This window comes from Galeopterus variegatus, unplaced genomic scaffold (genome assembly GCF_000696425.1).
Source record: "Galeopterus variegatus unplaced genomic scaffold, G_variegatus-3.0.2 Scaffold344, whole genome shotgun sequence".
Lineage (NCBI taxonomy): Eukaryota > Metazoa > Chordata > Mammalia > Dermoptera > Cynocephalidae > Galeopterus > Galeopterus variegatus.
Window position 1 is genome coordinate 370,502 of NW_007726455.1, and position 24,344 is coordinate 394,845.

General features: G+C 42.4%; 1 protein-coding gene across 1 annotated transcript; it reads right to left on the bottom strand.

Moving 5' to 3' along the window:
• Positions 1–4,769: 4,769 nt before the first annotated feature.
• On the bottom strand, positions 4,770–22,580 carry NRIP3 (nuclear receptor interacting protein 3). The gene is made up of 7 exons (XM_008567786.1): positions 22,355–22,580; positions 9,770–9,931; positions 9,205–9,287; positions 6,672–6,811; positions 5,971–6,023; positions 5,762–5,856; positions 4,770–5,466 (listed from the first exon to the last, which is right to left on the bottom strand). The coding sequence occupies exons 1-7, from the start codon at positions 22,526–22,528 to the stop codon at positions 5,451–5,453; spliced, it is 723 nt and encodes a 240-aa protein (XP_008566008.1). The 5' UTR covers positions 22,529–22,580; the 3' UTR covers positions 4,770–5,450.
• Between the last annotated feature and the right edge of the window lie 1,764 nt (positions 22,581–24,344).

Consider the following 24,344-nt stretch of genomic DNA (forward strand, 5'->3'; position numbering starts at 1 on the left):
TGGAGAGTTGTATTAATTACAAATTGGGAGACCACTCTGGCCCCAGTAAGAGCAATGCCACAATTGAAATCTCCTCTCTGATTATTAAGGGGGGCCGGGATTTGCTGGAAGACATAGGTCCAGGAAAGAATGTGAAAAGGGACATAGGTCCCGGGACATAGGTCCAGGAAAGAATGTGAAAAGGGTGCTGGAAAGAAAGAGCAAAGCCTGTAGCTGTCAGGCTGGCTGCCAGAACCTTTGGACAAGTCAATACCTAAAAGCAGGTAGATCCAGTTTTTTTCTCCATTGTGATCAGGCACCTGGCAGCCTCAGTCTCTCAGAACATATACAACCCTTAAATAAAAAGGCCTCTGAGAAAACAGTTGTCACAATGCCCATGTGCTTAACACCATGTGGGAAACTGCCTCCAGTGGGTCATCTGCCAGACAGGTGAGTATTAAATAAGACAGCAGCATATTATAGCTCAGGAAGCACTTATAGCAGAAGTTCAAAGCAGTAGCTCACAGAGGAGTCTGAGCTACAAGCACAGACTAGTTTGTCTCTGCTTTCTGATTTCTTGAGAACAGCAGCTGCAACCCTTCAAAGCTGGGTAACAAACTCATAATTTCAGTTCAATTGAATTCGTCAATGTTCACAGAGATGGTGTGACTCAAAAAGAAGCTACATTTGACTCACAATGCGTTTAATAAAGTTGTCCTATAATCAGTGAATTTTGGCATTAGAAATCCTCTTGGAGGCCTCCTTAACCAACCTTCTACTCAATGCAGAAATCTCTTTCATTATATTGCCAGGAAATGATCATCCCATCTTTCACTTCCAATGAAAGACAACTGAGAGATAGCCCATTTGATTGTGCTAAATAGTTGTCTTTTTATTTTATCATTACACCATGTAAATATTTAATAGTTGTATCTTGATACTTTTCTGAGCCTTGGCTTTCTCTTCAGCAAAAACAGTGCTACCTTTGCAGGGGTTAGCATAGTCACTGGTTTACAGTAGATACCTTCCTCCAATTGAGTCAGGATTTGCCTCTCTGCCACCGGCTCCTATTGGAAATGCTTGCCTTCTGGTACCAGAAAGAACACTTTCCACATGACAGCTCTGAAGACAATAATCATGTTATCATTGCCTTTTTCTGGATGCTCCACAAATTGTATACATGTCCCTGTCTTATAAATGACATCCTGTACGCACAGAGTCCTTAATATTTCTATATATAATGTGTAATCAGCTAAAACATCAATATCACCTTCACATGACTTTCTGTTAATCCAAGTTCTCCCCCACTATGTAAGTGCAATAAATTTTTAAAAAATAAATAAAAGTCAGGATATGATATATATATATATATATATATATTTTTTTTTTTTTTAAAGACCGGCAATGGGATCTTAAACCATGACTTGGTGTTATCAGCACCCCATAAAAATAAATAAAAGTCAGGATATGATATATATATATATATATTTTTTTTTTTAAAGACCGGCAATGGGATCTTAAACCATGACTTGGTGTTATCAGCACCCCACTCTCCCAAGTGAGCCATAGGCTGGCCCCTAGGATATGATATATTTTTAAACTCTTAAAACTTTGTTTCTTTTGAGATGATTATGAATATTTATACTGCTGCTCATTGCTTAAGAGCCAGGTTAGGTAAACCTTTTGGCATTTTTCATAATTAGGATAAATGGACGAAAATAAGACAGAAAACATTTTGATGTGGAATGGCAGTATCTTCTGAGCAGTAGCAGTACCATTATTCTAGATTGTGGTAACCACTGTTACAGTTAAAGCATGTTGCTTGTTTACTAACCATACTGTTTAAGTATTAAAAATATTAACACTTAAAAGGTAAGCTTCTGTCTTCTGTAAATGCATTTATTTGGAATGCTATTTAGACAATGACTTTAACCATATATTAAGGTTCATTCAACCCTCTCCCTTCCCAAACCTGTCCTATTTGTTTAAATGAAATAGATATTTCCTTTTCCAGAAGTAGTGTTCTCTCACATGCTGCCGATTCTTAAAAGATTGTTCTCATATATAAAGCTTTGAGTGTCTCCATATGCTAACCACTTTACATGGATTATCTTATTTGATATTCTGAGGTAAATACTATTATTACTTCTGCTTTATAGATTACAAAACCAAGGTCAGTGAGGTTCACTAATTTGCACAGGGACATACAGCTAGTAAGAGGGAGCTGAATGGGTAGTGGCAATGGAGGAGTGGAGGACCACAAAGCCTTGTGTTCAGAAGACCCTAACAGAGGAATACTGATGCAATTAGGCTGTGTCTGCAGGCCCCACCTTCAAGAGTAGGGCCATGACACAGACACTTTGTCAGACAAGCACACAGCAGGGAAGATTTCACTTTATTGTTACATCAGTCTCACAAGTAAACTGAACACAGCCAGAAACACTTAGAGGATAAAGTGCCAGTGCAGAGAGGCCTGGCAACAGAAGGAAGGAGGAATCCAGTTCATCTCCATGTCCCCTATTACACAAGAGTGAGGGCAGCTGACATAGTAGGCAATCCATCCTATAGACACTTTGAGCTAAGGAATAGAAAATTGTGCCAGGTGCAGTCTGTGCAGGGCAAGGAAATACAAAAGTTAGAAAACATGTATTCCTCAAATGAGTCAGCCAAAGAAATACCAAACAAAAACAGTACTTTTCAAACTCCCTGTATGTGAGATGGACATCTAGTAAGGAATGAGATAGGTCTGGTACTTCTTGCTACTGCCTACTTTCAGAACTGTGAACTGGGTAGCCACCCTTTCTCTCATACCTTCAATCAGAGGCACTGGAATTTTCTAGGACTCTGGGAAGAACTGACCTTACCTTTTTACCTTGCCAGCCCCCAAAAAGTAGACCCAGTGCTCCCTCATGAACATCAAGGATACAAGGGCTATCAGAGTAATCAACTTGGCAGCATTTAAGGAAGGTTAATGAAGCTCAAGACTTCCCACAATTGTCTTTAGACATTTTTAGGTACCTACATCAAGCTGGGGTTAAAACACAATTGTTTGGTTAGAGAATTCAAATGACTTGACTGCATGGAGTGAGATTATGATATCCTAAGCTCAGTTCACCCCAACTGTTTCTATTCCAAAACTGGAAAATCACTGGTTTTCGGAGGCCAGAAGGATCACTAAAGGGCATCTGATAATTTCCCTGAAGCCGTATAATCCTGAATTCAAAAGGCCAGAATCAACCACATCTTTCCAAAACCTGAGAATGCCTGGCCTCACTTGGTTCACAGGGAATCCAAATAAGAATAAACCAGAACGGCTCACTTGTGACCAACAGTCAAGGCTTGGAGTGCAACTTTCAAGTAGGGAAGAAAGGGGTGAAGTATTTCAACTTAGTCCCAGGATAAGAAGCAGGCCAAAGTGTTGCCATGAGAGGTAGTAGGAGATCTGCTTGGAGAGGCCTCGAGAAAAAGGTGCAAGTCCCTCCTAGGTAAGAGTATGGGGTGTAGCTGGAGGGGGCACTGAAGGCTGGTAACCCTGGGATCACCCCTGCTGAGCTTCAGATGTAGCCTCCCCTACTGTGGTTGTGCTTAGTTTTCCATCTAGCTTCCTTTGTTCAGGCTGATAGGAAGGGGGTCTAGGGAATGACCTAGTGACAACTGACTGCAGTACAGCTGCCTAGTTATTCAAATGGGAGTCACCAAAGTTCTCTTTAGGGAGCTTCCACGAGGCCAAACATTCAGAGTTCCAAAGAGTTGTTTGGTAGAGGCAGTAGCTGAACACCAGACAAGATAGTTGGTGGCACTTGGCAAAGTTCAAAGTGGGCTCCATTAAACACTGAGAACTACTGCTGTGATCCCACCATAGACTTGGGAATATCTTAAAGGGATACCCACAGCTGGCTATTTTTCTAATTTGTCCAAGCACTTCTATTACTGAACTGAACGGACGATTCCATTACAGGTACCTTTGTGCTGTGTGGGCTGACACCCCAACAAATAAGCTTCAAAAACCCCTGTGATCTTCTGCTCATTTGAGAAGGGTCAGGAAACACTGGGCAGTTATAAAAGATTGTCCTTAATACTACCAGATCCTGCCCTGTCTCTTTCCCTGTACTAGGACAAAGCTGAAGAGTTTCCCAACCCTCGATTCCCTGGAAGTTTCATTCCCACCTCCATCCCAGAAAGGTTTCCCCAGGTAGGCCTCCCCACAAATTGATTCTACCCAGGCTACTCCCTTCTATCCTGGCCCTGCTCTGGGTTTTTTCATCTCCTTTCCCCACCCCTGTGTTCCCAGCTACTAGTCCTTGGCAGACCGTAACAGGTTAGGCAGAAATACTGACTAGATCTTGGGGATAATCAATGTGTGACAACAATGCCAAGATTATTTACTGAAGCCTTCAATTACATCTCAGAGAGGGATTAATATTCCTCTGTCTGTGGTTCCTTATCCCTCCTCTCCTCCAAGAAGTTCACAGTGAGATATTACCTCATCCATCTTTGTACCCCCAGTATTTAGGCACCAAGATAAGGGGCTAAATGTAATAGTTTGGGCAGGGAACTTTTACTGGGCTTGGCATATGGCAGGGAGGGTTACCCAGTTCCTCCTAGCATCCATTTCCAAAGTGTATCTCATCCATCTTTGTACCCCCAGTATTTAGGCACCAAGATAAGGGGCTAAATGTAATAGTTTGGGCAGGGAACTTTTATTGGGCTTGGCATATGGCAGGGAGGGTTACCCAGTTCCTCCTAGCATCCATTTCCAAAGTGTATTCTTCCTCTACCCTGCCTTTTCTACACACTCTCATCTCTTCATCCTCCCCTTAAGGACTAAAGACAAATGAGGCAGCCTGGGAGCCTTGACTTGGAAGTCAGGCCTGAGTTCTAGGTCCCTTCTACCACCAATTTAATATATAAGCTCAGACAATTCACTGGCCTCTCTGACCTTTAAATGAAAGAGTTGGACTAGATGTTCTCTCCGGGTTCTTTCAAATCAATTCATACTTGAGAAATCAGTAAATGAATTTGAAAATTCTAATTCCAAGACATAGGTATCCTGCACCTCTTTGAAACAGCTGAAAGGAAGTAAAGGTCAGGTTCCTGTTTATTACACATTTAGCTACAGGAAAAGAAGCAAGTGTATCTATGGAGAAATAGAACCTTGGGGCCCCTATACTTGACTAATAAAAGCAAATTTCTGGAAGAAGCAGAGAAACAGGCCCCAAGTGAGACCTGGCAGTGTCAAAAAGGGTCTATAAGTGATCAAAAGAGTAAAAAACAAAGGCTTTACCAGACAAGATCTCTAAGCACAGATTATAGTCTAGAGAGGTCTGAGTGGGAAGGAACCCCTGGCACTTCTATTAGAGGGAAGGACTTGGTCCACAGCAAGTTGCTACTGCATTTGGTTCAAACCCAGTTTGCTCAATCTTTCAGTCTGGTATGTATTCACACAGGCAGACATGCTGCAGGCTGTAGAGTTATGCTTCTGAAGTGCTGAAATGAGAAAGAACAAAAGAAATGACACCAAATTTGAGGAGGTTAGGCTGAAGGTAATTATACTTTTGGTTTAAAAGCTACTCATTTTCCCCACCATTCTGTGTGATATCATCGCTGTTCATTCTGAAGTGTGGGCTACAGAGTTTTGTGGGATGGTGAACTCTGGGGGTGGGAAGGGGTGGATTTGTGGTATGACTGAAAGCCAAAGGCAGGATACAACCCCATATAGTGTCTGAGAACCCCTCAGCTCATGACAAATGGATTTGATCTGACGACCCATTTAGGCACTCACTTGTCTTCATTCAAAGAAACTGTCTCCACAAAAGGTATTTCTTCCTTTTCTGTCTTCCCCATGATCAGCCGGTGCTTATCCAAGTTTATGACGCACTGAAAACAAAGGAGAATCACTGGCCACTGTCAATGATACCACTATGGGGTCCCCAGGTAAGAGGATTCCTGCTTAGAGAGGAAGTATCAAAGGGAAAGTGGAGTCAATCCTACCTTCATGGATCGGAGAGTCTGGAGACCAAGGGACAAGTTTTTCTCATTGTCCTCTAATAAAAACATAAAACAAAAATAAAATAAAGATTCAGCCATTTCCATGCTGGTTTAGAATTCAGCCTGATCACCATTAGAGTCAATCCATCCACCCATCTATCCAATAAACATCTGTTGAGCATATTTATAATAAGTAATTTTCCCAGATCATTACAGTTAAAAGGCTATAGAGCCAAGATTCAAAGCCAGGTATTTTTAACTCTAAAGGACAAAGACCACTAGACAAAAACCATAAACCTGGAGTATTCTAGTACAGAATGCATGAGGAGAAGTGTAGGAAGTGGTAGGAAATTATCAAGGGATTTATGGCAAAGGAACAAGAACATTTTGCCCTCTGCCACCAACTAGTTCATGGGAAGCTCTCAGGGGACATTTTCACTTGCACACAAAAATGTTCCTTGAATTTTTTATGATTCCCACAATCCTTTCTTCTGATTTATTCTCAGTATTTCTTGAATGTAGCTCAGGGCTCATCTGATACTTTGGAGGGCAGAAATTGGAACAAGGTCTGTAGTACAGGAAAATGGGAACCTGGGATTTTGAAGCAGTAAATATTTACAGGCATCAAATCTCATGAGGATCTGGTGGGGGTAGGGATAGGGTTTACTTTAGGGTCCATACGTCCAGTCCCGAACTCTACTCACCAACCACAGCTGCTGAGCAGTCCAGGCGGAGGGAGCCCAGTGTGATCACTAGGTGCTCAATCTGGCCCACTACTTTGAGATGCCGGGGTAGAGAAAGCTTTTCTCCTTCATGCTTGTGAGATTTGACATGCTCCTTGAGTCTGCACCAGAGAGGAAGATACCAGAATCCCCTTGGCAGAGGTTTCTGGTAGAATCTGGCAATGCCTATGTTCTGACCCACAATTAGAATTCTGCACGGATTTCCTGGGATTAATTCACCAAGAAAGGTGCTCCTTGAGTCTGCACCAGAGAGGAAGATACCAGAATCCCCTTGGCAGAGGTTTCTGGTAGAATCTGGCAATGTCTATGTTCTGACCCACAATTAGAATTCTGCACGGATTTCCTGGGATTAATTCACCAAGAAAGTGCTAGGCAGCCTACATTTGCTATTTCTGCACTTTGTCCTAAACGTGCCAGAGAAATATACAAAGACTTGTCTCCTGTTCTCAAAAAGTTTACATCACTACCTGCATTGGTCAAAGAGGGGAGGTGACACATTCAGATAATCCTGTTCTGCATCCTAACATCCCCACCTATGTGTGAAGCAGTTTAGTTAGCCTGTCCATTTTACCCATCTGTGGGTAACAGATATCAGAGGGGACAGGTTAATTCTAATTTTAGAAGATGCTTTGTTCAATATCCAATTTTCTATCTGTCTTTTCTATTTCAGTCTGTCCTCATCAGTTTGTCTTAAGCTTTAACGTTAGTGGGGGCAAGTACTTACTTGGTAAGTACATTGACATTGGTATCAGCAAGGAATATCATGGAGAAAGTGCTCATTAACTTAACTCGTATGTGCAGGGGAGGAAGGAAAGGAACAGCACCAAGGTTTCACACAGTTATGTAAGCTTATTGGAATAGCATCAGAGCTATTATGGGTTGGTGAATAAATACTTAATTATGGACTGTCTGTGCCAATACTTCTGCTTTCCTCCTTTTCCTCTTTTGGTATTATAGCCCATCCAAAAGAAAAATAATTGCAGTTTTACAGATGGTTATTAATTCTTCTGGAATCACGGCAGTCTGCTGCCTAATTATGCAGCAGGACATTATTAGTCTTTCTGAAACCATCATGTTGCACTATACCTCATCTCTTCATCACATAAAAAAACTCAGGATTCTTCCCACATGAGCACTTAAGTCCTGAACTTTACCCACTACCCTAAATAGCAATGTACAAAACCCACAGAGCCAGCTTCAAAGAGTCATAAACCATCATGTTGCACTATACCTCATCTCTTCATCACATAAAAAAGCTCAGGATTCTTCCCACATGAGCACTTAAGTCCTGGACTTTACCCACTACCCTAAATAGCAATGTACAAAACCCACAGAGCCAGCTTCAAAGAGTCATAGCAGTGGTGAAGGGTGAGGACAGGGAAGATCAGAGAAGGAATAGATCATGTGGTAGGGGTCACTGATTACACAAATGAAGCCCTGTGTAAGCCCTACCTAAGAATATGGACATCTTGAATGTAGCTCAAAATGAGCCACTATTACTACCTTAGTGATTGTTTCATTACAGAGATTTGGGCTGGGGAATAAATTATTGTACTTAGAGCTAGAGATATAGAAAATGATATTGGCTTGATCCTACTGATTCTGGGCTAGACCTTGGGGCCCATTTGATACTTTAAAGGAAAGAGTAAGAAGGAAAGAAATAAAAGTAGAGATTGAGTGAAAAGGAGGTAAGATACAAAATGGCTTTCTCTGACTAAAAGAGGGAGAACCCATTTCCAGCTGCTAGAGAACTGAAGATATTCAATATACTAGGTGTCTGCCTCACATCCAATCCCCAGCAGGGGCAGCAGTATGATCTGATTTTATATGCTCTTCACAGAGAGAAAAGGCACTAAGAAACTACTTGTTAGTCAACCTTATGATGGTCTAGGCCCAGCAGCAATTACAACCCTATTTTCAGTTCTGACTGATATTTCCTGGGGACAGACAAGGTATCCTCCAGAAGAACCCTGAGTAACCTAAGGCCAACCACCTCCTTGCTTTTACTCATCTGGGGTATGCCAACAGAACAGCTCCCTTTTTTTTTTCCATAAGTTTATTTAGGCAGTTGGCCAGTATGGGGATCCAAACCCTTGACCTTGATGTTATCATCACCTTGCTCTCCCAAGTGAGCTAACTGGCCAGCCCCAGAACAGCTCCTTCTAATTTGCTGTCTAGTGGATCAGAGCATGGCACACAATTAGTCAGGGTCTCATGCTCTCTCATTCCAGAGTCCAGAGGTCTTTGCTCAAAATGTAATAGATGGGAGTTAATGGAAAGCCCAAGGCTTCCCTGACTCACTGATTTCTCCCAGCTGTCTGAAAACCCACCACTCTTCCCTTCTATTAAAGACTCTGGTTCCAGCTGATGATATGAGTTCTGCACATTTCTCTTTGAGCCTCTGTGGAGACCCTCACCACCTCTAACCCCAAAATAGATTCAAGCAAAGACTGCGTTCACATCTGACTTCCACCCAACACAGGTGGCTACTTACCCCAATCTGTCCACACAGGTTGAGGAGATGAGATTGTATTGACAGCCTGTGTCAACCAAGGCTTTCACATCCTTTCCAGCACACTGTGAGGAGGAAACATACTGTTCAACAGGAGCCAGAGAAGCAAAAGGAAAGGGAGATGCAGAGAGTAAGCAGCAGATGTCATATGAAAGGCAGGGTTGGAGAGCCTTCTCCCAGTTATGAGTTGGTAGTTTCATCTTTACCCACTGGTGAGTGTGCCTTTGATTGGCCCTTTTTCCTGTTGAATCCAGGGCTGACAGAAGATCCCAAAAGACTTTGAGTGTTTCATTCTGTATACCAACTAGCTCTTAATCATTTTTTAAAAAATCACATACTCCTTTGTAAATCTGATGAAAACTTTGCATACAAAATATCACATGCACTTGCAGTGTTACATGGAGTATCCCCTTTAAAACTCATTTATGAATTCCATAAGACCCCCACTCTATAAACTTTAGAGGAGAGGGCCCCACTACTGAGATCATAAAAGGTCCCAAATCTTACTTTTCAGAAAAGCCTGGAAAAGCTGTTCTCAGAACATTACCTGGCAAGAAACCAAAATCATGTCATCATCTTCAGACTTCTTTAGCCCCTCAGACTTAGCCTGATTGAGTTTGTTGGTCTTGGAGGCCCAAGGGACACGACTGCTTCGGAGCTTAGACAAGTTGGTTTCCATTAGGCGCCTCTGCAGAATGTTATGAGGTTGCTTGAAGAATAGAAAGCGGAGTCGTCTTAGTGATAAGCCACATCTCCCCTCTCCCATTGTCTCCCAGGTGCCACAGAAATAATGAAGGAGCCTTACATAACTGAGCTATACCTTTGCTTCTTATTTATTCTTCCTTCAAGTGGGGACTTTACTGGTACTGTATTATCAGAGCAAGTCCTATAAACCAATTTGCAGTAGGCCACCTGAATAGATGAAAGAACAAAGCAGGACCATGGGAAATGTGGATAGGGCTAATGAATATTCTATGGCTCAAGAGAACTGAGAGACCCTTGTGATTTGGACTAACTTGGGCCTGCTGCCTTCTCTCCCCTTCCATGGGCATTTCATGGGGAAAGTAGTCTTAGTCTAGAATAAGTGATCTCTGTATCTTCCCAGGTGACTGTAAATCAGTGCCTTGCAGAAAGGACATCTAATTCTCATAGGCTGAAGAAACATACCTAGCACTGGTAGTAAGAATCTCTGCTTACTTCTATACCAAGCCTCACTCCCTTAAAGTCTTATCTTGCAGACCCACTCTACAGTTGCCTTGGTGGCTGGCTCTCCTGTGGGCTGAGCCACCCACAGGGTAGGGACACAGGAACTCATACCTGCTGAGAAAGCTTCTCAGAAGACACACTTTAGAACCTGGCAGAACCCACAGGAATCATCCTCACTGACATCCTCTGAACCTCAAATCATTCGCTCCTCCTGTCCTATCTTGTCATCCATTCCCCCTTCCTTCAATGAGCAAAAAAGTGGGGGTGTAAAAGGGGCACACACTAACCAGGAAGCAAGGGGCTTAATTAGACCTTATATGTGTATGCCAGGGTACCTAATGTTAGGAAGCAGAATGAGGAGTGTGAATTCAAGTCTGCTCTTTGACAGAACTTAGGAGAGTTCCTAGGGCAGATACATTTATGCTCTACTGTTCCTATTCAAAGTAGCCTCCAGAAGGTTTAAGACACCTCCTGAAAAGAAGCCATTTAACCTGAGAAATTTCTACACACAAGCATCTTATGCTCAGTTTATAATAACATTTAAAATCCCTCAAAGGGGCCTTACTGGTCAAAATAAATAAATAAATGAATGAATAAATAAAATCCCTCAAAGGATCAAGTTTAACCCCAATTTTTTTTTTCTTTTTTTTAAAAAAGATGACCGGTAAGGGGATCTTAACCCTTGACTTGGTGTTGTCAGCACCACGCTCACCCAGTGAGCTAACCAGCTATCCCTATATGGGATCCGAACCTGTGGCCTTGGTGTTATCAGCACCGCACTCTCCCGAGTGAGCCGCGGGCCAGCCCAACCCCAATTTTCTATCTAACACATACCAGATGGTACTCTGATTCTATGGGGAAGGGAGTCATTCTTAGAAGGCCAAAGCCTAGAACCTTCCTAGGGAAGGGAGTAGGACTAGAGGTCTTCATTATCTGCCACTTTTCAGATTTCTAAGGACAAATGGAGTCAGAGCCATGATCATTCTTAGAAGGCCAAAGCCTAGAACCTTCCTAGGGAAGGGAGTAGGGCTAGAGGTCTTCATTATCTGCCACTTTTCAGATTTCTAAGGACAAATGGAGTCAGAGCCATGACTCACTGTAACCCTGGTGAGGTGAATAAATGGATTCCCAAAATATACTGATTTTTGGCAAAGCACATTCTAAATTAGTATCCTTGGGGAAAAGGGAGGGAGAGGCACTTATAAAGAAAGTGAGAGCTTCTTAGCTTGATAAGAATCTAGAGAAAGTGCTAACTCTGTCAGATTTTGTGATGCAGCACTGGGAATGCTTTTCCTCAAGAAAAACAGAAATGCTTCATTCTAGTCTTTCTCACTAATAAGCCTGTATTTCTAGCTCAAGCCATACTAGAGCAGTATGTTTGTTGCTGTCAAGTCCATGCTCAGCAAGACCAACTAAGATAAAATGAATTTGTAGAACTAAGAATTGGAATGGGCTTCAAAGGCTGTCTAATCAAAGCCCTCTTACCTAAAGCTTGGTGCTCTTCTACATTGGTCTTGCTGAATACCACTTTACCTGGTTACTCTTAGTCTTGCAGAGGAGCCTAATCATCAGTGGACAGATGAGTCAAATGAGGAAAGTTCTGAAATCATTCTCCTTGAAGTAATTTCTGTTCTGTACTTTCCTCCCTTTCTATTGGATCCTTCCTCCGCAGGCTGTAAAACATACTCAAAATTCCTAGTATTGGGGAGAAAAATCCCCCACAAAACCTCAGATCCTGACTCCTCAACTCTATATCCTCCCCTAATCCACTCTGGTCTGGAATGGTCTTTTTAAAAAAAGCCTAAACCACGAAGTCTATTTCCTAATATCCTATATTCACTGAGATCACTTCTGATCCCACAACACCAATAAACAATCTCCAGATTTCCACTCCAGTAAATATTTTTTGACCTTAATTTTACTTGACTTTTCTAGTACATTTGGCCTTGATGACTATTCCTTTATAAGGTCTTTTCTTTAGTAACCAAAAATGGTTCAAACACATTCTGAAAGTAAAATATTCAAATATCACTGAAGTATATAAAGTGAAAAGAGAAAACCTCCTCAAACTCTCAACTCCTTCTCAGTCCCACTCCCTACAAATAGTGACCATTAAGTTTAGAAGTATATCCTTCCAAAAATATTAACACATTTACACACATATACAACTATAGGATCATACAATAACTGTTCTGAAATTTTCTATTTTTATTTAATATGTAGAAGGAATTTTTCTGTCATTACATATATTGTAATTCTCTTCATTCACTTTATAACTAAAAAGTATTCATAGTATAGTTCAGGAATAGAAAATTCACAGCCAACAAATCCATGTGAACTTCAGAGATGTTTTTCATTGGTCATTTTATATGTCCACATGTTTTAAGTGATGATGTAGCTGCACATTTACCTTTGCTCCCAACCAAAATTTCACTAAAATGACAGTAAAGGAATAAGAGAGGCCTAAACCCACAAGAATAAAGATAAGAGTAAAGGAAGCAAGAAAGAAAAAGATGGATGTTGACAAAATTCCGGAATCTGAACAGCAGACAGAAAATGGTAACTGACCTAGACTAGAGAAAGCTCAGTACTTCACACCATTTCACTTCACAGAACACTGGAGTGGCAGAGACTGCCAGTTGTTCATTAAAATCTTTGTTCTCTTCTTCTTCCTGGGCATATATCTAAATTATGTTTTCTAGCCTTCTTTGCAGTTAGACATGGCTATATGACTAAGTTCCAGGGAATGGAATGTCAGTAGAAGTGACATGCGCCATAAAAACTTCCTGTGCACACTCCTCCCTACTCTTTTCTTCTTCTGAGTGGCTAAAGTGTAGATGACTTCTATGGTAACCTTCTTAGTGGAAGGCAGAAGAGCCACTGTCAGCCTGGGTCCCTAAATGACTACATGGAAGAGGGCTGTCTTGCTGACTTTTCCACTAGTACTGTTACTTAAGAGCTATTACATATATTGGTGTCTAGCTGTAAAAGCAGTTTTCCCACTCGGACTGAAAATCTGGAAAGGCTAAAGAGTTAGCACTATCAGAACCTCTGTCTAGAAATTAAGTGAAACAAAAAACAAGGAAATTATTAATTTTGAGAAAAACAAACGTTTGTATGAGAAAGTAAACATAATCACAGTACATTAGACTTGTGAATAATATGAGCATAGTCATAATAATGTAAGCAGTATATGCTGTTTGACCTAAAATAGTTGTTTAACATAATATTAGTATGATAGGATAGGGGATATGATGGGAAGGTATAAGAGAATTAAATCTTTATGCACTATAGTAGAAAATCAATAGCTAATGGTAAAATCAATAAATCAAGAAATAGCAGTGTCATCATTTACCTAGACATATGGAGATCCCTAACACAAGAAACAGCTTTAAGATTTTTAAAATTATACACATATATCTTCTTATGAAAGTAAAACTTAAATAAAAAATATACCCCACATAGCAGGAAAGAGTTAAGCCACAAGAAAAGCCAACTTACAGTGGCTTAAATGGAGGTTTATTTTTCTTACATAACACAAAGTCTGGTACAGGCAGCTGCTGACATTAACTCAGTAGAATAACAACTTCAGGGCTATTGTTTCTGTAATTCTTCTGGACATCCCCTCATGTTCAGAGATGCATGCTCCGGCTTCTGACATTGGGTATACATTCAAGAAATGAGGAAAGAAGAAGGGACTGAAGGGACTATGCTAGTGCCATCTATCCCTTTTATTAGGAAAGTGAAAGCTTTCTAGAAGATTCCTCAGCAGTTCCCTCACACCAAAAACTAACTTAGGCAGGTATAACGCCAGGTTACCCTATAACCAGCTTAGCACCTATTTTCTTACATCTGCCCTACTTTCTGCATTTCAAAACAGCACATCTTCTATAGACATTTGTGTCTGTGGTATAAGCATACCTCAATTTAACTATTTAACTACTAATGGACATTTAGGTTGTTTCTATGTGTTTGCCATTAGAAAATGTTGCAATAAACTCAACATTCTGTTTTTCTTGAAACTCTCCTCCACTGGTTTCTAAAACCACCTTTCTGTTTATTTTGTATCTGTCTCTTCACTAGTTCCTTTGCCTCTGTTCATTTCTTAAATGTTGGTGTTCCTCATCACTCCTTCTTTGGTCCTTTTCTCACTCTACACATCCTGCCAGGGCAATTTTATCTGCTTTTGTTACATAAGTTACTACTTTTATGATGATGATTCTATCTCATGCCTAGATCTCATTCCTGAGTTTTAGATCCATAGATCCAAGTGCCTTTTTGAACATTCCACAAGCACTTCAAACTTGTCCCACTGATCTTTCACATAAAACTTGCACTTTCTCCCTTATCTCCTATTTCAATGAGTACAATTCTGCCTCTCTAACATATTTGCCTCTTCATTTCTACTGTTACTGCTAAGTCCAAGCAATCTCCTAAAACAGTATTTACATGGTTCCCTTCCCCTTCACTGGTTCTCTTGCCAGCTGTATCAAATAAAAATCCTCAATTTAGCATTCAGGATCTTCCCTAACTACCACTCGTCCTCCTTTCCAATCTCATCTTTTAATTATTCTTCTATGAAGGCTTTCTACTTTTGGCAAATTACCACTTGCTCACGTTACCTTGGGCAAATTACTAATCTCGCTGAGCATTACTTTTATCTAAGTCTCACTTTCTTCATCATTAATAAAAAGTTTGAGCTCCAAAGTCTTGAACAGCTTTAACATTCTGGATTACTTCCTTTCCGCAACCTTGGTAAATGGCACCACCATACACCCATTATTGATTTTTTTCTTTTCCTATCCTCCCTTCCCAAGTACTGTTGCTGCTTCCTCCAAAACATACCTGAAATTAATCTACTTCTCCCTATCATTACTATCTCCAATCTAATCCAAGCCACCATAATTTCTTGTTTGTACTCCAACAGAGTCCTGACTTGTCTTCTGCCTCTTCTTTTACCCTTCTCCAATCCATTCTCTGGCAACCAGATTGAGCTTTTAAAAATATGTCAGATAATATGCTCCCTTAATCAAAACCCTTCAATGCTTCCCATTGTTCTTCAAACAAAATTCAAACTCACTTACAGGACTCTGCACCATCTGGTCCCTGTACCTCTCTCCAACTTCCATATACATACCACTCTCCCCTTTATTCATTTGGCTCCTTCCATACTCACTTCCTTGCTCAAAAACCCTTTTTCATTCCAACAGCTTTGCATCTGCTGTTCCCTTTGCCTGAAATGTTCTTCACCTAACATTTCAAATACTTAGCTCACTCTTATCTTTCAGGTGTCAGCTCAAATGTTACTTCCTCAGAGACATCTTCCCTGACCATGCTAATAAAGTAGGTACCCCACCTTTTTAGTTACTAACATATTGCACTATTTGTTTCATAGTAATTATAAATCCAGTATTTTTTTTTTTTGCTTTTTTGTTTACTGTTTCACTCCCCTCACTAGAATGTCAGTTCCAAGAGAGCTGAGACCTTGATTGTCTTGATCACAGCTATATCTCCAGCTCTCGACAAACATCTGAATCAACAAATCTCTACCCATTATTTCTTCCAAAAGCCTTTTTTGACTAACATCATTTAGTTCTTCCTTTCAGAATCCCTTCAATACCTGTATATTAAATAGTTTGTACTACTTGTATTCCTACTTCTTGACTACCGTAAATATGCTTAAGAGGTTTTCATCTATGTTTATTGAAATATTGGCTTTCCAAGGGCTGTCCGGATGTCTTTCAAGATCCACAGTACTAATTAGCTAGATGGGTGCTGCAGGTACTTTGGTGGCCTTTTGGACATAATTTTTAAGTCATCTTCCTGACATGGATTCTGCTTTATGCTAAACCTCAACAACGCAGCTACTAACCTAAGCAGTTCCTGGTTCTCTACTGTTTCTGACATATGACTGCTAGAGGCATCTAAACCTTAACCAGGCAAGTTCAAATGTGCTGCCTCCATCACCATCAAGAGTTTCTGAAGGGAACAGGCACTGTGGGCAGTGCTCTATTTGGGGTGGGAATAGTGGAGGCACCCATACTGCTTAAACATCTCTTCTAACCAGGCTGTAGAATGAAAAGAAAAGTGAGGTAAGAGACTATACTGCAGGATGCCACAGAATCATGATTTGAGCAAGGACTTCTAAAGCCACTTTCTCAATCCCTTTACCCATGCCACACTGAACCCAGACAGAAAGTAACTAATGGATTTCTGTGGCCCACAGAATGAACTAAACTGGAAAATAGGGAAAATGACAGAGATCTGCCTTTGTAGCATTTACTCCCAGAGGAATCTAGCTAGCAATAAAACCACAACTAGAGCTACTTAGAACAGGAGTCAGCGAATACATTCCAAATGCCAAATCCAGCCTGTTGCCTGTCTTTATAAAAAAAAAGTTTTATTTGAACACAATTAACCCCACTCATTTATTGTCCATGTCTGCTTTTGGACCACAACTAGAGCTACTTAGAACAGGAGTCAGCGAATACATTCCAAATGCCAAATCCAGCCTGTTGCCTGTCTTTATAAAAAAAAAAGTTTTATTTGAACACAATTAACCCCACTCATTTATTGTCCATGTCTGCTTTTGTACTATAAGAGTTAAGTAGTTGAGACAGAGACTGTTCAGCCTGCAAAGCTGAAAATATTTACTGTCCAGTCCTTATAAAAAGCTTGATAACCAAACTTTGGTTTAACTTAGAGTAGTGCTTAAAAACATACACTTTGTAGTCAGACAGAGCTGAGTTCAAGATAGTATCTAGTAGTGCTTTTGTGAGGATTAAGTGAGATAATCCAAATAAAGCATTTAATACCACATCAGATATAAAGCATTCAAATGTTATTGAGTATATGAATGTGTATTTATGTACTTTAAATTCGCACACATAGCCTAAAATTCAAGGTGGATATTCAATTTTTGTTTTTCCCTAAAAGGGCCTGAAATCATCCTACTCCATTTCAGCCCTCATACACAGTCAATAAATAAGCATACACTCCTGATTCAAGCCCAGTATACATGTCTCTATTTCTGACCTTGGAAATCTAAAAGGGCACTATCTGTGCCTTCTCTTCTTTGCTTACCAGCTGATTAAACAACACGTGAATACACAACACATTCTACCCCATGGGAACACAGACAGATTGTCCTTGGGTTTGCAGTTGCTCAAAAACATATGGGAATCTCCCTAAGGCAGGCTGTCACATTGCCCCAGGCCTTCTGTGTTCTGTTTCTTTGACTTTGCCTCGTGACCCAACGGACATGTTATTCCAAAGAAAATAGCTTTATTCCTGATTATTGTCTGCTTCGTGGATTGGTCTGAGATGGTGGTTTCCCAGAGGCTCAGGAGGCTGCATTTTTCTTAGAAAGGATTCACAAATGGTTGAGGAATTGGGACCAGATAACCTTCAAAATTGTTCTTACTCTGAGGTTCTACTGAACACCCTCTGGAGGCAGGCTTTTCACCATACCATCTTACAGTCAGCTGGCTCACAGGAAATGGTGAAGCTGTATCAGATGTTGGTCTCCATGCCTATCATCACACCAGGCCACCGAACTTCTTCCACTGAACTCCTCTAGCACTTATTGACTGTAACATCGTGGCAAATGGCATAGGCTGCCTGGTGATTTCTTTATCTTCTTGTGGAACTGTCCACTAAACATCTACATTTGAATAACTAATAGAGATCTCAAACTCAACTTGTTCAAAAATAGAACTCCTGACTCTTATTCACTATCCCCAACCTGCTCCCCCATTTCAGTAAATGACAAATCTGTTCTTCCAATTTCTACTTCAAAAACCATGAGGTCATCCCTGGCCACTCTTTCTTTCAGACCCTTAATCCAATCCATCAACTAAATTTGTCCACTCTGCCTTCAAAACAGATCCAGAGCCTGATCTTTCCTTGGCCCTTTAATAGCTATCGCACTGCTCTGAGGCACCATCTCACCTGGATTACTGGATAATTGCCTCCAAATCAGTTTCCTTCTACTCTTGCCCCTCAATCTAATCCACACAGTGGCCTGATTAATCTTTTTACACAATAAGTCATGTCATGTCACCCCTCTGCTCAAAATCTTCCACTGGTTTCCCTTCTCAGATTAAAAGCCACATACCTGCACAATGATCTATAAGGCCCTAAGAAGTCTGGCCTCCCACTACGTCTCTAATGTTATCTTCTGTCATCCTCCTCCTTACTCATTTTGCTCTAGCCACACTGGCCCTCTTTCAATTCTTCAATCATATCAAGCACACAGATGCCTTAGGCCTTTGCACTTGCTATTCCTTCTGCCTAGAATACTCTTCCCAGAGATAATCTGTTCCCTCATTTCCTTCAGTATCTCCTGAAATGTAATCTTATCAGAGAGGCCTTCCCAGATCCCCCTGCATAAAATAGCAAGGCTCCATCCCACCCCAAACTGGCAACTGCCCTCCTTTACCCTGACATATTTTCTCCATAGCACTGATTATTACCTGATATAATATAAATTTACTTGATTTTATTTTCTGCTTCCTCCCCCCACAAGAATACAAGTTCCATGAGGGCAGGAACTCTATTTTGGATCACTATCTAGGTTTTTGCCTGACAAGCAAGAGGTGCTCAATAAATATCTGCATAATAAATTAACTAATCTGTCCTATTCCTCCCCCTAACCTATAAACTCCTAATAGAGAGAAACTTATCTATCTTCATCTTTGTGTTCCTAGCACCTAGACTGTGTCCTGAACACAGCAAATGTTCAAATGTTTGCCATAACTAGGATGCAATCACAGCCCTGGAAATCTTCAGTTTGTGCCAGATCCTGATGTTATACTGGTATTTCATGCTCCTTTTCTAAGGCTCCAAAGCTCTCTAGCCCAAGACTTGTGGCATTATGGTCGTCTTGTGGCAATATGAATGGCTAATCAATAGGGCACCAACCAGAGCTGCTCTAATTGACAGAGATTCAGATCAGGTATTTCATGGTCAGTTTGCATCACTGTGTTCGACCATCCTTCCCCTGGCCTTCATTCCTAATTCTTATCAGTTTTGCTAAAGCATTTGGTTATAAACAGAATAACTCATGGGGGAAAGAAAAACTTCCTCTATTTCCAGACAAGTAAGGATATGGCCTAATGAATATATGGTCAGTAATAACATCATATAGGAAAAACAGTATATTATCACATGATATGACTGTTTTTAAAAATTAAAAAGTCCTTAGCACAATGAGAAGAACTTTTATGAACCTGGTAGCTACAAGAGAAAGTACAATAGATAAAACTCTAAGAATGAAGACATTTTTCTCCGGCTTCATCATTTTTTAAAAAAATAATAAATCAAATGGAATATCATTAAACTTATGCTCTGGATTTAATCTAATACAGATTTAAAAAATACAAGATTAAAGGATAAACAAAATAAGAGAGCCGGACATAAGAAATGATTAATTTCCACAGCAGACTTTCTAGCAGCCAACTCCACCATATAGGAATAGGGTGAAAGCACTTTCCTGGGGCCAAGAGAACATGACCACCTTTGATTGCCAATGGGTGCCCTTTTGCCAATCCAGAAAGGGCTGATAGGTTTGTATCAAACGGTGAACTTTACAAAAACAGCATGGTAAGAGGTAGATTATTCAGAAAACCCAGCTGAATAATTCAAATATAAGTTACTTGTATGAGGAAAAACAACCCACAATCTTCACACTGACTCAAATCCCAGAGTCAGTTAAAACTAATTTGTCCTCTCCCTCTGGTGCCATCCCTCCCTTTTCTTGTCCCCCTTCTATTGAGACTGTACTATCAACTACTTTAAATAAGAACTAATTAACTAAATCTAGCATCCTCCAAATTTCACTCCCAGTGAGAGAAAATAGAGTCAACACTGGTCTATCTTACCTGATGTATTTATAAAATGAAGGGATAAGACTGTACTTCTAAGGACATTTCTAAGATTGTACTGAGGCTGCAACATCAGTCCCAAGAGAGCTTAACCATGCTGCCTCACCCCAGCACTTGCAGATCTCCTAAACCTATGACAGTCTGCCTTGGTTTCTGTGACCTGTTCTGGCTCTTCTGTGCAATTACTTGCACATAAAAGGTGTTAGAACAGTGGGGTGGGGGGATCACCTCCATGACAATGGAGTATAGAAAGTGTGAACCATGGTTCAGGGCTTCACAGTCGACTGCTATGTGTCACAACCATGGCAATACCCTACCTCTTGAGGATGCTTCCTCTTTGCAGCCTGCTGCCTATGCTCTATGCTATCAGCACCTGGTGGCTAAACTGAAGCAAACTGGAGTCATGAAAGCAGATGGAATTCTTCTTACATAGCACGTAGTAGTTATAAGGAATCCTAGACAGAAGGATGCAGAAGTAATTCTTCAAGGCTAGGGAACTCCTTGACGACCCAGAACAAACAAATGTCTATATCTTAAATCCGGCATGAAAAAAGTCCACATTTTAATTCTTCTAATACTTCCCTCTTTATTGACTTGGCCTGAAGGAAAGAAGACATGGACCTGATTTGCTAGATGAACTTAGATAGCTTTAAAGTGAGAGAAGGGAAGAGACAGTTATCTCTTTTGTAGGAATACATTTCAGTCACTCATCGGTCTGGGTTATCATGAATCAGACCGACTATCCTGTGGCTTCTGCAGAAAAAAATAACTTTTTAAAAACAGAGGAAGATAACTGGAGTAGACATCCCCTGCACATAAGTAACTAAAGGCAGGGAGGGAAAATCTGATATTGGTATCTGCGTGTCATTAGAACTGTTAAAAAAATAAAATAAAAAGGAAGGGGATGCAGAAGCTCTGCCCTTCATTGCCATCCTGGAGTCAGAAATGGCAATTTCAGTGAACCAGGGCTGACAAAGGCATCCAAAATTAAATGTTTCAAAAGCTCAAAATAAAAATACTAGAAAAATTATGCACAGCACCTATTTCACATGTAAGAGACACTTAATATTTCATAAATCACTGCCCAGATGAATAATAAAGTAAATTGTGAAATTCAAAAAAACAACTACAAGAAAACTCCAGATAAAACAAAAAGCTAAACATAAATTTGGCCCAGCACCACTGCAATGACTGTGGGATGAGAGTCAGATATAGTTCTTTATACTGGTAACCCTTTGCCATCCATCCTTATTCTACAGACAGGACGGTATAGTCTTTGAACCCAGGCCCCCAGTCTGGGGCTTCTCCCACTTAACGCCAAGAACAACACTGCTAGAAAAAAGAAAAAAAAAAAAAAAAGCAAAAAACAAAAAACCTCTGCACTAGCCCCAGCTCCACACATTAGGTGGTCAGTGAGACGGAGCAGCCTGGTTTCCTCCCTTTACCCTCTCCTTGTGTGTAGGGCTGGAGGAGGAGAGGTGAGAACAATGAAGAGATGTTTGGGGTTCGGGAAGTCCGACCCCTTTTCTCTCTTCCCTCTCAGGATGGAAGGGCAAAGGTAGCCAATACCAAAACCAAACAAGATTTTGCATAAGGGGACAATGGATTCAACAAAAGTCAAGTGGATAAGGTGACTGTCAAGAAACCTCCTTTCCACTTCTTTCTCTTGCCTTCTCACAAACCCGTTAGGAGTCACCTCTGTCTGGGTTATAGGACCGGCCACGCAGCGGGAGCTGCTTTTGATGCGAGACTCAAGCCCCATGAACTAAATTCGGTATAAGGGAAAGGAAAGGAAACCTCAGGGCAGGGCAGGGTCTCTTCCTTCTAGAGAGACACGAAGGGAGGAGGCAGAGCTAGAAAGGCTACGACGGATGGGGAGGAATCCGTGACACCGAGACAGCGGACAGCGACGGGCCGGTGACTCAGTGAAAGCGGCAATGGTCGGGCTGGGGAGACGGCTCGGCGCAAACGTGACGGGGCCCGCGAGGGCCGGGGCGAGAGCGGCGGCGGGGATCCCGAGGGGCGCGGCCGCGGGGGCTCACCGTGTCCTTGGAAGAGCCCAGCTTCTTGAGGCCATCCAGGGGCAGCAGGTCGGCGGAGTCCTTGTGGATGAACTGCACAGCCTGCTTCATTCGGCGCTGCTGTCGCAGCGACGCCGCCTCCCGCATGTCGGTGTCCTTGCGGCCGCCCTCGGTGAGGAGCCCTGAGTAAAACATCGCTGAGGAGCCCGCCGCTTGCCGCCCCCCAGCGCGCTCAGCCTCGAGCTCCTCCAGCGCCGCAAGCGCCGCGCGCCTTTTATAGCCGAGCGTGACGTCACGGGGAGCAGCCAGTGCGCGCACGGGGGGCGGGGCCGGCACAGCGCCCCCGCCCGGGGCCAGGCTGCCCTGCTGCCGGCGTCCGCTGCCCACCGCGGCGCCACCCCAACCCAGGGGAAAGCGGACGAGGAGGGGACGGCGCTGGTGCGACTGTCCGCAACGGCCGCTTCACCCAACCGTACCCTCCCGTGTGGGTGCCCTGCACCCCTGGACGGGGATGGGCTGTGGGGCCCAATGCCCGAGCAGCCTCTCCCACCCCAGCCGCCGCCCCCTGGGTCCCGCTCACCTGTCCACGCCGTGGCTGACCCGGGGATCACCGACAGCCGGGCCATGCCCCGAGTCCCGCCGCCCGCGCCGCTGCTCGCCTTCACAGATCCGCACCTCCGCGCACCCTCCCGCAGCCCCCGACCACAGCCCGGGCACTGGAGGACGGGCGGCGAGCTCCGAAGTTGGGAGAGCTCTGGATTTCTCCAACTTCAGGTCGGTCCCCACCCACTGGGCCACGTGACTGGGGAGGGGGCAGCCTCTCGGGGACCCTCCTCCTCCTGGCACCCTCTGCTCCAGCCCGGCCAGTGCTACCGAGCACCGTCGGAAGCCAGCGGGTCCGCCCGGCTTGGGGAGTGAGGAGGGTCTTCGCCCCCGCGAGATTGCACACGACGGCGAGCCCTACACCTTGCTCTTTGGAACTCCGACAGAAAAGCACCTGTTTTTCTCAGCAGACTCTAGGGCTTACCGTCGAGAGGGTCTTTCACCCGTCTCTCCAGCATTTTTGTGGGAGCAATTGGAACCCGCTTTTCTTCGTGAATCATTATATTTTCAAGATATTCTAATGGGGCCTTTAAGCTCCTGGATTCTGGTCTAGACGTTGTGACTTGGTACAAACTATGTTTCCACCTTGGGAACCATCACATCTACTCTCTCCACCCCATCTCACAGGAACAGGCATGAATCAGAAAGATCTGCACTCTGAAGAGAACCAACAGGACAAGTAACAATAACGACATTTATTGAGCCTTTACTATGTGCCAGGTACTGTAATAAACACTTAAAATGCAGTATCTCATTGAATCCTGGCAACAGCTTAGGAGACAGTATCATCATTAACTCCATTTTATAGACGAATGTCTGAGACCTCCTAACTGGCCTCCTGAATGCCCCCTCCCCTGGTTCCCTTCCAATCCGTTGTTTTTCTCAAACTACCAGTGATCATCTCACCTCCCTGCATAGAGCACCTCCAAAGCCTTCCTCTTGCTCTTGAGAGAAAAACCCACATTCTTGCATGGTCTACTCCCACCTGTCTCTCCTCTCTGTACTTCAGCCTCATCGGCCTTCTTCCAGTTCCTTGAAGGAGCCATTCTCCCTCTTGCCTTTGAACACCCTGTCCCCACTGCATGGAATGCCCCTCCTACCCTCTGTGGTAAATTCCTATGCTTCTTCCAGACTTCAGTTCCATTATCTTTTTTAGGAAGCCCTTCTCTGACCTTCCAGAGAAGGTGAATTCTCCTTAATTATATGCTATGTATCTCCTGGATATTTCACTTTGTATGTGTGTAGGGAGCGAGGGTTGGGGGATGGGTTCTGGTTGTTTGATTAACATTCCTCTTTCTCACTGATTGTAAACTCCAAGAAGGTGACTGAGTCGTTTTTTGCTTATCATTGGATGCCTAATACATAGAAGGCTGTCAATAAACACGAGTTTAAGTATGGCGAAAAGTTA

Coding starts and splice junctions, on each gene's coding strand:
- NRIP3 (XM_008567786.1), bottom strand. CDS start 22,528: ATGTTTTACTCAGGGCTCCTCACCGAGGGCGGCCGCAAGGACACCGAC. Junction 9,288..9,769: donor TGATTTTGGTTTCTTGCCAG/GTAATGTTCTGA, acceptor TCCTCCTCACAG/TGTGCTGGAAAGGATGTGAA. Junction 6,812..9,204: donor ACCTGTGTGGACAGATTGGG/GTAAGTAGCCAC, acceptor TCTCTGGTGCAG/ACTCAAGGAGCATGTCAAAT.